Source organism: Nothoprocta perdicaria, unplaced genomic scaffold, assembly GCF_003342845.1.
Source record: "Nothoprocta perdicaria isolate Ctin4 unplaced genomic scaffold, notPer1 scaffold_23, whole genome shotgun sequence".
Classification (NCBI taxonomy): Eukaryota; Metazoa; Chordata; class Aves; order Tinamiformes; family Tinamidae; genus Nothoprocta; species Nothoprocta perdicaria.
The window spans coordinates 1220046-1234283 of record NW_020455455.1 but is presented as its reverse complement, the minus strand read 5'-3'; the positions used below and the strand labels follow the sequence as shown (position 1 = coordinate 1234283).

Sequence of the window (14238 nt, the reverse complement as noted above, 5' to 3'; positions counted from 1 at the left end):
TTGGAGGGTTACACAGTGTAAATACTGCAACAAATCATAGAATCATTGTGGTTGGAAAAGACCTTCAAGGTCACCGAGTCCAACCATAAGCCCTTCAACACCATGCCTGTTAAACCATGTCCCTAAGTGCCTCATCCACATGTTTCTTGAACACTGCTAGGGACAGTGACACCACTGAATAGTACTGACGAGAACACTTAATACAACTTGACCTCCAACTGCCTTAGTCCCTTAGCCCCCCTCCCTGTTAGGGGAGGTGAATTCAGAGGCCAGAAAGGTGAACAAACATCTGAGGAGGTGAACGTTGTCACCCTGCAGCCATACCAGAGGCCAAGGCCATATCTTTTGTATGAGCAGTCTGGCTTTCTGCCAACCTCACAGGTTTAAAATCGTTTTCCCGAGCATCTCAGCTTCTCTTCTGTGCTAAAACTGCCCTGTTTTCCCAAAGATCTGTTCCACCTAGTGTCTTCGCAGGCTGCTTGCAGTGCTCACATCCCATCTGCTGCTGACACCGTGCAGTCAGCTCTCTGCCCAGATAAACCTCTGCTGCTTGCTGCAAGAAGGGTGAGGAAGGGCAGCTGCAGAAGGAGAGGGAAAGAGTTGGCAGGCATCAATAGTCCCCTTTGCTCGTCTTGAGATCATTCAGTTAACATAAGTTCAGCTCTTGAGAGTCCCACATCCATGTACGTTTGTGTACATACATGCCTGAATTAGTGAAATATAAAAATCTGAAAGAAAATACGGAAACTTATGAAGAAAATTTTACTAAAGTAAATTGTTTTAAAAATCCTATTTTTTTTGGTCAAGAACAGGAATCTGATTATTTTGTTAATATTTAGCAATTTTTAAAAATTATTACTCTTTGAAAATAAGGTTTATTTATTAAAATTCAGCAGGGATATTAAAATTTGGATTCTTAATGAAGCTTTTTGATGAAGAATCATTTACTCAAAAACTTAATACCTCATGAAAATAGATTTTTTTGCCATTCCTCCCAATGATAATTTAAGTAAAAGAGCTATAAAAAGCCCAGTCAAGCTATGTATAGTTATTGTGATAAGGATCAAATTAAACCATGCAGACAATAGAAGTATTTTAAACAGACTTGACATTGACTTGATGATCATATGTTTATATTCAAATTAAAGGGAGAGAAGGATCAAGGGAGGACTCAAAATGTCAGTTCAACTATACAGTCATTTTTTGTCAAGACCTTTAAAATGAGCTAGGGATCGTTGCTGAAGAGCTTGAACAATAGCCATAAATTATGTCCTCTTGTGCAGAACATTTAATATAGGCCCAAGAAAGATGCAGATGCCCAGGGGTAGAAACAGGAATCTCTGTTCCAAATGAAAAATGAAGTCAATACTGCTGCTATAATAGATGTGTAGCACTGATAAAATTTCTAGTCCCTTATACAAACTGGCAGAAGTGTAGGGAAAAAAAAATCATCATTGTTGCTTTCACATAATGGAACTTTATGTAGATGCTGAACTACTGCCACACCAGAAATCAGATTAGAGTAAATTTATATCACATATGACAGAGGAGTTCTGGGCTTCTACCTCTCCCTGCTTTGCTGGGCTGTCTGAGATGGCACTTACAGTTTAAATGCAGGAGACGTAACTACATGTTAAGGTCACTGATGCTTATTTGGTAAATCTAATGGTGAGCTCTGCTGGAGGAAAGCCAAGCTTGGGGCTTTCTCTGTGCGAGGGCAGTGCAGAGCAGGGCCCAAATTACATTACAGCTGCTTAGTGACTTTGCAGAGTGGGAGGGAGAGGAAGGGGGAACGGCAGGAGGGAGGGGAGAAGGGAGAGCYACAAGGAGAAAGGTGCCTTCCACCAGATGCTAAGACTACTTAGTAATTCGGTTATCAAAAGTGTGTGTGTAGCATTAGCATTTTTATGCAATTACTGGCATTTTGTCCTTATGTCAGATACTGTGCGCTCCCGGGTGTCTTTGTTGATACCCTGCAGTAAGACAAGACTAGGGAGCCACTTCACTAAATATTTAACTAATGTTGAGGTACAAAGCACAGCTGTTCCTTCCATTTAGGGGGAAAAAAATGATGGGGCCTTCGCTTTAGCCATGATAAATGACATTTCATGGTGATTCCCAAGGAAAGGAAAGCGGGGCTGTTATTGAGTAAAAGATGCATGAAAAAAAGGATCCAAATATGAACCTCTGGACAGGGGCTGGGAAGCAGGTGGCACAGGCTGCAGGCTATTTTTACACTTCATTTGCTGGTGTAGGGCATTAGGTTAGTAACTAAAAGCTAATGATCCGCGTACAGTATTACATTCTCCTGCTTTCTGTTTAAATAGCCACTGGCGATAAAATAATATTAATGAAGACATACATGCATTAATGGTGTCAGGCCGGCRATGGAAATCGGGGCCGTGCGCTTTGTGATTTACTGCGGGCAGCGGGTGATGCAGTGGCAGGGATTGCGCTACCTGACACTGCAGCAGAGTGACGTGATAACCTTGGATAGGAGAAAAAAAATCCTCGTGATAAGGACTTCTAGCAGCTAAAAGGGCTTTCCGCTGCCCATGGCATAACGCACTGAATTTTATGGGTCTTTGAAAGGCAATGCAAGGCAAATAAGCTTTGATATATAAAGGGTTTGTAATAATTACTAGAATCCATATATAGGTAATACAGAAAAAAAATCCCAAATTAACCTATTCCTGTTCCTCTCAGGAAGAATTTAGTATTAGTAAATGAAGGCATATTATTGAAGCCCTTCTGAGTCATGCAGTGCATGYGCTGCTACATCTGGGTTTCTTGGATGAGGAAGTCACTGGGGATATTTTATTTTGAGGTGCAGCTGGCTATAAATGATATTTGCTAACAGCTAGCAATGTTTGGCATATCCCATTGTTTTGTTTTGAAAAAAAAAATGCAAGGAAAGAATTATAGAATGTAAATTCTTAGTCACAATTCAGGTAAAATAAGAAATTAGGGACCATGATATTATATAAAATTCACATATTTTAACTGACATTAGATATGCTTAGTGCTATAGAAGAAACTGCTTACAGCTAGACCAGTTGTGCTAGGAAGTGCTTATGAAACCACCAGTATTTAACTTTGTGGCATCTGGATAAAAAGATATATGCTCGATTCTGATCTTAATCTAGGGAAAGCTATTCACATGGAGATTTTTCATTGCATAGTTAGAAAAATAAATGCTGTTTTTCAGGTACCAAACACTCTCCACAAATAACCCACTTGGAGTGGAAATTAGAAGGTTTTCAGTAATTCCAGGCATGCTTTTGTGAATATTTGACCAATGAAGACCTATGACAGTAATTAAGATATTTATTATACAAAACCAGATTTTGTCTTAGACACAGGTGCATCAAATTATATTTTTACACAGGGGATATTACATAGGCATCGTTATCCTGTGTCTGTTGTAAACAGCATGGAGTGAAAGAAATGTGAGAATAGGAGTCCCTTAATATACTGAAGAAATAGTACGTTAGACCCAAGAGGGAACACRTGCAGGGTCAATTGGTTCTTTCAACATTGATGGGTTTTATCTTAACTTCTAGGGCAAAGAAAAGACAATCTTTAAGTGGTGAAGATATTTTGACAACTGTCAAAGTATTTTTAATTAAACTTCTGGAGAAAACATTGGCAATGACAGAGATTTTATCAGCTGGTTTAACTTATGACTCGAAAACTCTCATGGGGTCTCATAGAAGGGAGTGAGTGGGGAAACCATCTTGTCTGTTGTTATTGGAAGGACATTTCAGTTCCTACCTAAAAACTACTTTTAGCCATTTGGAACATCAGATTTACTCATCACTCTACCTCTATCAATAGTATTTTTTCATGAATGGCAGAAAAGCATTTCAAAAAGAATCTGGATCCACACCAGAAAGAGAAAGCCAGGAACTGGAAAGAATCTTGTGGAATATATTTAGTTCTATTTATAAGAAGGGTCATACAGGAATGTGGCTTTTTTTTTTTTTTTCCTGAATAAAGTAAAAGTCTATGCCATTTTAACATGTTGTATTTTACTAGTGAATTTTTTGAAAGAGACTCCAGTATTGCCTCTTGGTGATGAATACATGAAAACAAGTTTTYCTTCTGATAGATTTAACAGTACAAAACTGTGCATGTAGTTTGGGGGACTTGGAAGAAAACTGTTCCTCTCAGTTTCAGAATTTACCAGGATTGCTGGAAGCACTTGCTTGGTTTTCATAAAATGCCTTACCCCTCTGAAGCCAATTACTAGACACTGAAATCAAGCTTTTTGACAGATAAAGCTTCTTATGTGAAGGCCAATATACATCTTCACTATGAAGAACATGCTGAATGCCATCACCTACACTGAGCCTGTTAGAAAACATTGCAAATCTGTTCAGGGCAGAAAGTTCAGCAATTTTTATCTGCTTCTCAAATATCCAGTCAGCCTTCCCGTATTCTCCATTTAAATAAGAGCTAAAACTCAATTGAGACACAACTCATCATTCCAAAGTGCATCTGTTGTGTTTTGTATAGATCCCTCAAGAATATTAACTGAAACAAAAAAAATCCTGCTTGTAGAGACAGGAATGTGAATTCTTAAGCCTAAAACAAAACAGACAAAAAGATTGTTAGTTATTTTTTTAGGGAATAGACTCTTGCATTGCAAAAGCTGTGCRGAAAAGATTTAGTTTCTTGAGGTCTCCAGCTTCATTCTTACAGGCTCCCTTACTATGTCGGTTCAGATGTAGCAGTTACTCCTTCATCTCTGCTTTCACCTCATACTTCATATAAGGTTGCATGGTGACAGCCGGGGAGTCCTAGAAAATTAAGCAGGACAATAGAAGAGCAATATTAGATGGTATGGCAGCATATGGTCTCATCAATACAYCAATAGGTTTAGTCATGCTTTTTTGTCACCCGAGAGTTAGCCCCACGTTTCAACACGAGATGGCTGTCACTTCGAGTCGTGCTGACTTGGCAGGGTCATCCCAGGCTGCTCCACTGGGAAAACACCTGAACCAAGTCACAGAAGTAGCAGCATTTGGCTTTTTCAAAATCAGTTTTATAGTGAGAATGGGAAAATCTAAACTGAGTGTACTGAAGTATGCTATGTTCATGTTCTCTTTTTCCACRCACACACAATTTCTTAAATGCAGCAGCCTGAAAATGCCCCTGTATGCTGAGTGTGCACAAGTAATCCATAAAGAACATGCCCTTGGAAATGCATGCACATTAAGCTGAGTTAATTGGTCGTATTTCATATTTCAAGATGCAATGTTTGCATAAGAGAAACTAGAGATGGGAGTGAGCTGTGAGATCATCTTATCCACCCTGCTGTTAATGCAAGCCTGTTCCCTGAAGAATATTCCTGAGTGTTTCAGCTTGTCTAGTTTTACATGGCTGAAGCAGTGGAGTTTCTGGTCCGTTGGGAAACTCTTGTATGGCACAGTGAATAAGTATATTTCTCCAACACACTAGAATTTTCATTTCTGATATGTATTTGTAGTTACACTACTTTGGATCTACCTACAACTCTAGGGAAACAGTAAAATCTTCATATGTGTTTTTTTTTTTCTGTTCTTTAATTCTACATAATTTTAAATATAGAGCCATCACATTCTTGCTGTCCCTCATGTATCCTTTTAGCCAAGGATGACATAGTTCTTTTAATTTCCTACAAGTTTTCCTGACTTACAGGTCAGTTCTTCTGGCATGTAAATAATTTTTGCTTTGCTCAGAAATCTCTCTGATCAGTATAATAGTTTGTGAGGTCTACAAAAAGAAGCCTAAATTTCAAGGCTATGTAGAGGCTTGATTTCTATATCTGCTSAATGCACATACACCTAATATTGGTAAATCAATGATCCCATTATATTTTTAGTTTCTACTTGCTGTAAGTCTAATGAAAAACTCACCAATTAGCCCTGTCAACTCAAAGTCTTTATTTAATATTATGGTTTTCTAGTATTTSCTATCAATTCAGTGCTGGACTTCTAGCTATTTTATTTTCTTTTTGTTATTATATCTCTTTATTCTTTTCTTTTTTTGTGGGCTTACTCCTCAAAGCATTGGGTGCCTTAAAYTTGCAATCTAAGCATATGGTTAATTTTCAAATCTGCCAGTGTTGAACAGCAGTCTTCCAGCTCAAACCTCAGRGTTACTCAATGATTTTAGTAACCTTTTGATTTTTGTATAAGCCATTCATTTAACCGCAGTACCCTTTCATCATCATTTCAGATTATGACTAAATAAAGCCTTAGTTTATACAAGTGTTCAAGAAATTTAATYGGACTCTCTTTTTCCAAGCAGAAGACTATTCTTCAGTGGCATTGTTCACAGTTCTTTTCTTTTTTGTTTTGTGTAAGATCCACTAAAAATGTAAAATTTTGTAAACAGAGTTTGCAAAATAGAATATAAACTTATCTGCCAAAATCATAAGATGGTTGATGTAGGGACCTCTGCACAACACCTTCTCCATACAGTTATTACAACGTTTCTGTTCAAACAGCTAAAATAAGTTTCTGTGCAGATAGCTGTGTTAGCTCTAAAATGATCAACTAATTTAATCAGATGCCTGGTGTTTGCTTGCAAGAACAGATCTCCCATCTCCTTTTCTTTAGACCAAATTCAATTGTTTTATTTCTCATCTTGAATAAATTGTTTCTATCTGAAATCTCTCCTTGCCCAAGATCTGGCTATTATTTATAAATATTTGACTAAGATATATTGTGCTTTTCTCTACCTAATGAGGCACTAACCAGAATGAATGATGAATGACAATTTAATCATTTCAGCTCCTTCAGTGACCGGTGGAAGCATATGGAACATAAATTTTAATGTCTCCTTTCTATAAACACCTTAATTCATCTAAAATTAGATATGTGAGAGCTGTGTTTTCTAAAGTTCTGCTTTGCTTTTCAGTGGCTGAGGAGACTCTTGGCTTAATATATTTAGGCTTAGCAATGTGGAAGAAAAATGTGAGGCATGTTTGATTTTTATTTTTCAAGAAGTTTGATAATCAGCTCACTATCCTTAAGCATAAAATTATTCCATTATTAAGTAGTGGTCGAGGCATTCAGAGATTAGTAAAGCATGGGTTGYTTGCTGATAATCTTAGTTAAGTGGTGTCTATAAATACCCGGCYCTGGCCTTAAGGAAAACCTGCCAACTCTTTTCATTAGGTTGTTTTATTCTAGAACCATTTCCTCACCAATATATACCCGCTCCCCTAAAATTAAATGATACTTTCTGAATACATCATTGTGATGAATAAACAATGAGAATGTAATTATTACCTTGCAAATAGTTAACTTATAAGTTAGGAATTATGACTGGGTTTTTCTGATTCAAAGGACAAAACATCACAATTTAGTGTATTGACAGTACACTAGCCTTGGGATTTGTGGTTGATTCTGATACCTRTTTTGAGTTTTTTTATTGTCTTGAGTTGTGTGGTCACTTGCACAGATGTGGCTATATGTATATATATGTGTTTATGGGTATATGTATATCTATGTACATGTTTGCATACAGAAGCTGAGCAGCTTAGAACAATTTAAGTGAGTTAAAACAGCCCTGCATCCTATTCGTAGCTAGGGRAGGTGATTTTTCCTAAAATATTTTTTTGCTGAAGGAGAAAACAACTCCTGGGCTCTTTTTATTCAAGAAAGAAGCCGATGAGTTTATGATTTCTTTTGCTCCCAGGAGCAGGAAATCCATGGGCTGTCTGAGATTTGATTCAAAGAGCTGTAGAAGCTTTAAAGCCTTAGGAGTTCCTTCCTTTGTGCTGAAGTTGGTGTTTCTCAGATATTTCTTTCCCCTTAGTATCTAGTATTTCCTGCAGTGGCTTCTGAAGGRGCTGGATGAGGGGGATCCATGTGAAGTACCTTCTGTGAGAGGTGCAGAACGGTGCTGTCATGAGGAGGCTGTAGCTAATGGAGAGAGGGGAGATAGGGAGAGAGGGGGTTCCACCTACTCAGACTCTTCCGTGCCTTTGGGGATGGAATCAGGAACCCCAAGGGGTCTGAGGAGAGGAGAGAAGAAAGCCCCAGCAAGCCCAGCCCAGGAGGGCTTGAGCAGGACCCAGGCTCAGTGGCTCTCTGGAACCAAGGGCCTGATCGCTCCTTTCTCTCAGATTTCCCCATGCGGAGCCCTCCAGCTGTCAGTGCCTGTGTGCCCTGGGACAGGAGGCACCCAGATGGACAGCAGCTGCCCTGACTTCAAGGGTCCCCGCTGACGCTGCCCTCACTCTGGCCCTCTCCATGTCTTTGGACACCTGAAGAGAGAGACAGTCACACACATACATTGGTTTCCACTGTAGGCACACAAACCTTCTGTAGCCTGTGTTGATAAAAAAATTACTGTAATATTGATGATGGAGACAAAAGCACTGATCATGTTGGCAGTTTAACATAAAAGAAATATTTCTTACTTTGCATATTTTCTTTTCTTTTTTTCCTCTCCAGGGGAGTGGGCTGTATCTTTATAGAAATGATTCAAGGTGTTGCTGCTTTTCCAGGAATGAAAGACATTCAAGACCAACTTGAAAGAATATTCCTGGTGAGTTCTATATGGCTGCAGTAATGTTCCTAAGACAACAAAATGCTAAAATTGACTAAGAGGTGCACAAGTGTGTCTTTGTGTCTGCGATCAAATTCCTGGTGGAAGAAAAAATCAGAAGTCTAGTCTATAAACTAGATGCATTTTACTTGATCTATCCTTCAGGATAACATAAAATGTTCAGATCCTGCAGAATTTCATTTTTTCAATAAATATATTTCAAAACAGCCTGTAGAAAGGTTTTTATAAGGATGTGAAACAAATTTCCCAAATGTGTGTCAATGCAATATCTAACCACCTTGTAATGCTGACTCAGGGAATAGTCAAAAATTAGGACTCTGGGTGACTCTGTTAAAAACATGTTAATATTGTAGTGTCAGTATGAAGTATTTAGTTTGGGGGACATGCATGCAGAGGGAGAAGTGAAATAGGAAACGGGATGAGAAATAGAAGAGAAAGCAGAAATTGTGGTTATATTCAAGTTCGATGAAAGAGCTAGATTTCTTCTGAAACATGGTTCTGCCTTTTATAACATGTATGGGTAGTTCACAGGCACTGAAGAGACATCTGCATTTGGAGTGAACGAAGACCTAACTTGTGTTGAGTGGATGCCTCATTTACACCCATTTACACATCATTTACATGTTTAATTTCCAAAGCTTTTTTGGTTTCAGTATTTTTTTTTTCCAGAGGGAGGGGAGAGCAAAATTTTTACATTTTTGGAAAGTTGGTTTCTCTTTTCYCCTTTGTGATCTGGACTTTGACGGTTCCCTTCCAGAAGGCTCAGGAAGTGTCTTTGGAAAAGGGAATGGAGTTTTCCTGAGTCATGAGCCTCAGGCAGCAGGAGCTGGGGAGCAAGGCGGGAAGTGCTGGTTGTTGGTGCTGCAGAGTGGCCGAAGGAGGGTAGTGAAAGAAGAGCTTTCTCCCCTCAGCCCTTCAAACACTGTTTTGGTTCTGCCCAACCAAACAGACAGACAGCATGTTTACAGACAAACATGAGCACATCCTTGCTTTTAAAGATTCTTCTGTCATGAGTCATTTTGTCCCATGTGGGGAAAAAAAAAGAAATCTTTGTTTTGTACTGTGTTTATTAAAATTGCGTTCTTCATTTTGCTCAGACTTGCTTGTACTGTGTCGCCTCTGTTGGGCTGACTTTAACATCAGTGACTTTAACAACTGCTTTCAGGAGTGATTCAGAAAATCTCTCTAAAACAAGACTTTCTGGTTTCATTATGAGTTTCATTATCTTGTTTCATTATAAGTGCTGTGGAAATGGCAACATATACTCTGAGGAATAGTTATGAACAGTATCTATGACGTATCCAATTGCATTATTTTATTCACTGGCTTGTTTATTTTATCATAGTAAATTTGGGGTTCTTTAGAATTCTGCTTTTAAAAATTTCACAGTTCACTGTTATAGAGAGGAACACCACYACCAAATGAAACTTTGAAAACTAAAATTCCTCTTTTACGCTTCATCCYATTTATTGTGGAAAAATCTTAGTGTTTTTGCTTTGGAAATCATGTGTGTGTCTAAAAGCAAAAGTCAGTGATCCATTTGACAGAGCATTTTCACAGTGGGTAGAATATATAAACCTATTTTGAAAACATTTGAGTATTCCTGTTAGCCTTTCTCTTTCCTTAGTTATTTCTGTGTTSAAATTCCATGATAAATCTATCCCAGGACAAGTTTTGAGACTTGCCAGTTTTTTTAATATTGTTTTCAAACTGCAGCTGCAAGTATTGAGAACAACTTGTGAAATAACGAGGGATAATTTATTGATCTCTTTTCTTTAATTTGTTCTTCTGCAAATCTTAGAAGAAAAATAACATATTTTTAGTTGTGTGGTCTGTAGTAAATTTTAAAATAATGGCTAATAAAGGATTTCTAACAAAAGTGTCTAGTTGACCTTAGCTAARGAGTTRCAGTGAGTACCTCCCCAAAGCACTCAGAGCATAATTAAGAATTTAAGAAGTTATCTGTTTAAAAGTTATAAAACAAAGGATTATTCTTGTTTGCTTTTGTATTTGAACAAACGGATTAAATTCATTCATTCTCCAGTGGATCCTGTACAGTATGGTGGTTAATAGCTTTGAAGTACAAAATTAATCAGGTTATTATACAAGATAACTAATACAATTAACTCTACACAGTGAGCACTTAAACAGCTATGAAAGAAACCCCAGTAAAAGACATCACAAAGTCTTGCTGTAGTTCACATTTTCAGCATCCAGCAGTGGATTTTCCTGTGCAGCAATGGGTAGGCTTTTGAAAATGGTGTATGGTAGCCAACACCTGCCCATGAGCTGTGCTGAAAAATGCAGCTTGCAAAAAAAGAGATGTGTTAATCTGTGTGGGACCTGTTGCCACTGTCCTTCATCACAGTGACACTTCYACAACACTTGAGTCCAGCGTGCAGATTGAGACCCTTCACGGAATCTGTTGCACTGTGGCAAGAGTTGCCARTGTGGTGAGATGTAATGCTTAGGAAAACTGAACATGTTTTAATGTGGATGTCAGGGTAAGGTTCTTAAATGGTTGTTTGTTGTCTTAATGTGTAAGTTGCCATTATTATGTAAATGCAATTCCTGTTTGAGTGTATTCTGTTCACTGATTATCAGGTGCAATTTAAAGAGTGCATTCTCCAAATGCTTCTGCCTATCTCCTAAGCATTCCTTACATAGCTACAGGGCAAGGGTAGAATATATCACAGCTCATATGTTTATGCTTGGTTTTCATTTATATTTGTTTATGTTTAATAGTGGCTTAAATAACTGTATATAGTAGATTAGGAAAAGAGCTTGATCTTTTACTTTAAGAATTTTTCTGTTTAACCTTGTATTTCCAAACATTTAGTTTTTAAATACTAGTATGAACTGCTTTTGCTTTTCATTATAATAGCTGTTTGGAATGTAGTAAGCAGTCTCAAGTTCTGTTACTTTAAAATATTGCTTCTATTACTTAATATAAATAAAATAGCATGAGTTTAAAAAATGAGTTCTAGGTTTTAGAATTAACAGCCCATTAAATTGTTCACTGCTATGAGAGAGCAAGCTGCAGGTTACCATTGTCACAGTTTATGTCTAATAATTTGAAATCTTTACCTGCACTACACCCCATAGTATGAATAATCTTTTTTAAAAAAAATACTTATTATACTAAATAAAATGAAAGTCGCACAAATTGTTAGGTTTTAAAATGTTTTGATGCAGAAGTAATTCAGTTCAGTCGGTGTGCTGTTACATCTTTACCTAAACTTTTCTCCTGTATATTGGAATTCGTCACATTTTAGATCGTTCAAAATAAAAGACGTATTTGTAATTTGTAATCTGTAAAATTAAGAATTTTTTTGCCTCAAAGAGGATGCATGTCATCGTTGTTCCCCACATGTATGTATCAATATACAGGCATAATCACTGGGAATGGGGAAAATGTATGTGAGGCAGTATGTTGAATCAAAGTAAAACCGCATCTGAACTCCAATGTGGAGAAGTAACTTCTTTATCAGTAGTTTCTTTATATGATTATATGTTGGTATATATTTCTGTAGATGAGAACTTCTGTTTGGAGGTTTTCTTTATCAAGCAGATCCTGCCCTTATAAATACAGCCTCAGTTATGTCTAGGAGTAAAAGCATCGCCAAATGGCCTTCATGCTAACGCTATAAATTGACAGCTCCTTGGATCTGGAGATGGTCAACAGAAATTAGATAAGGGTTAAAGCTGATTACGTGGAGAAGTCTCTTGTTTCTCTGTGCATGTCTTGCCTCGAGTGGCACTGCGAGTACCAAGCCAGCCACAACTTTTTACTTTCATTAATGGGTATATTTTTATGCTTGGTGTCCCTCAGAGATCCAAACTAGGCCAGTGTAGAGTTTATTACAGTGTGAGCTTTGTGCTGGCCTTATTTTTCTTCTGGAGGGAGATTTGGAAGTGGGAACGTGTTTCTGTCTTTTCAATTTGAGCTTTCTGTGAGCTGCTGCAGCATCAGAGTGAATTTCCCTCACGGACTCCTAAGGGAGTAATCAGTGTGTTTGCTGAACTTGACTCTCGGTGCCAACCACACTGAAAATTACATTTCACTGCAGGAATAATGCACAAAASCCTTCTCCTGACATTTGCAGATCTCTGCACAGGCAGGACAACAGCTTTTTAAGTGATGATCTTGCTTTACGTGGGACTTCTCTCTGCATACCTGGTGGTGTGATGGGCCCATGAGCAGCATCTTCACCACCTTGCTAGCATGGCACAGCCATGGCCGATTTCTCCAACCTGCATCTCAAAAAAAGCTGAGGTCTCCTCTCTAGTGTTGGATGCTATTRCTCTGTTGGGTGCCGTAATGCACAGTATTAAAAAATAATTTGGAGAGAGCAATACACMTTTTGTGGAGCCCAGCAGCCTGGTGTTGCAAAGGACCATGCCAAAACCACTTCCTCCCTTGCTGCATTTAGTTATACAGCAAGCCTMGCAGGAGCTTGCAGTTTCAGCTAGCTGTGAAAAATGGCTTTTTCCTTTTAAATGGAAATGGAAGCGTTGCTCCCATTATTGAAGATTTCAAAGGCTAGCACTATTTTTTCTTATGTGTATTCATAACACATGCCTGAGGTGTCTTGTAGTTCGTGTAATGAAGGATAGTAGCGCTTCTTTGGATATCCTAACGTTAACAGGCTTTTGTGAAGGTATAGAATTTTCTGCCTGTGGTTTTGTATCTGAAATTTGCTTTAATTTCACTTACACCCAAAAAAGCCTGAAATAATATTTTTTAGAGGTTTGACTGTTGTTTAGCAGATGACAGACCCTTGCTTTGTGCTCTACTGTGGGGAGCTAGTAATACTAAACCCAAGCAAGCTTGTGCTTTTAGATGTGAGTGGTTTTTTGTTTGTTTGTTTGTTTTTCAGATATAGCCTGGGTAATGGATAATGAAATGTTTAGTCAACTTTATTGGCCTTCTTTTCCTTGCTTTGTTACCTAGTGCACCCTTTTCTGTCACTGAAACTTTTGGCTCCAAMATGCACCTTGTTCTTATCAGATGGAGTTCCTTAACTTTGAGAAGCAGGAGCTGAAGTTTTGTTTTGTTTTGTCGTAAGCATGATGTCTTTGGTGACTCAAGTGTTACAGTTGAAGAACTGAACCTGGATGGAGAAAAGCTTCTCTGTCTTTGCACAACTGATGGACCTGGCTGGAGCAGGAGTGTCAACAATCAGTTTCATTTTTTCCTCCTGTCTTTCTACACCTCTCTGCAATAACTTCTGTGTTCATGATGAAAACAAAAAGGGTTCCTTTTTTAAGCTGTAATGTAGTAGAAACTTGAACGCTGCACTCTTCTGTCTTGTATATCATAGCATGCCATAGTATGTAATTAGAATGAAAAATGCATAATAAAATATATTATGCTAGTTAATTTACATGATGATAGCAATGAACCAAAATATTTCATTTACCCTCATTACCAGAGAACTTGCATAAATAAAAGACTAGTCTAGCTGTGGACTAGTCTTCCCTTTGAAGTCTTCGTCACCTATTCAGTATTTTAGTTCCTATTTGTCACCTATTTAGTATTTTCAGTAGTTGCCTGCAGGTTTGCAGTGTTACTTGTAATGCTCAGTGCTGCTTTCAGTGGCTCCCTCTTGGCAGAGGAGCCGTTCGGGCCTTGCAGAAAACCGTTTTCATCCAGGCTGCTAAAGGCGAGCG

General features: G+C 38.1%; 1 protein-coding gene across 5 annotated transcripts in view; it reads left to right on the top strand.

Annotated features, from left to right (window-relative positions):
- CDK14 (cyclin dependent kinase 14) overlaps nt 1–14238 on the top strand; it is a 283282-nt gene that overhangs the window by 160148 nt on the left and 108896 nt on the right. For 4 of the 5 annotated variants that reach the window (XM_026039394.1, XM_026039392.1, XM_026039390.1 and 1 more), the window contains exon 9: nt 8451–8544. In XM_026039394.1, the coding sequence (XP_025895179.1) occupies nt 8451–8544 (94 nt within the window). Of the gene's footprint in view, nt 1–8450; nt 8545–9089; nt 9408–14238 lie in introns of those variants that run through there. The other variant, XM_026039395.1, reaches the window with a different exon arrangement.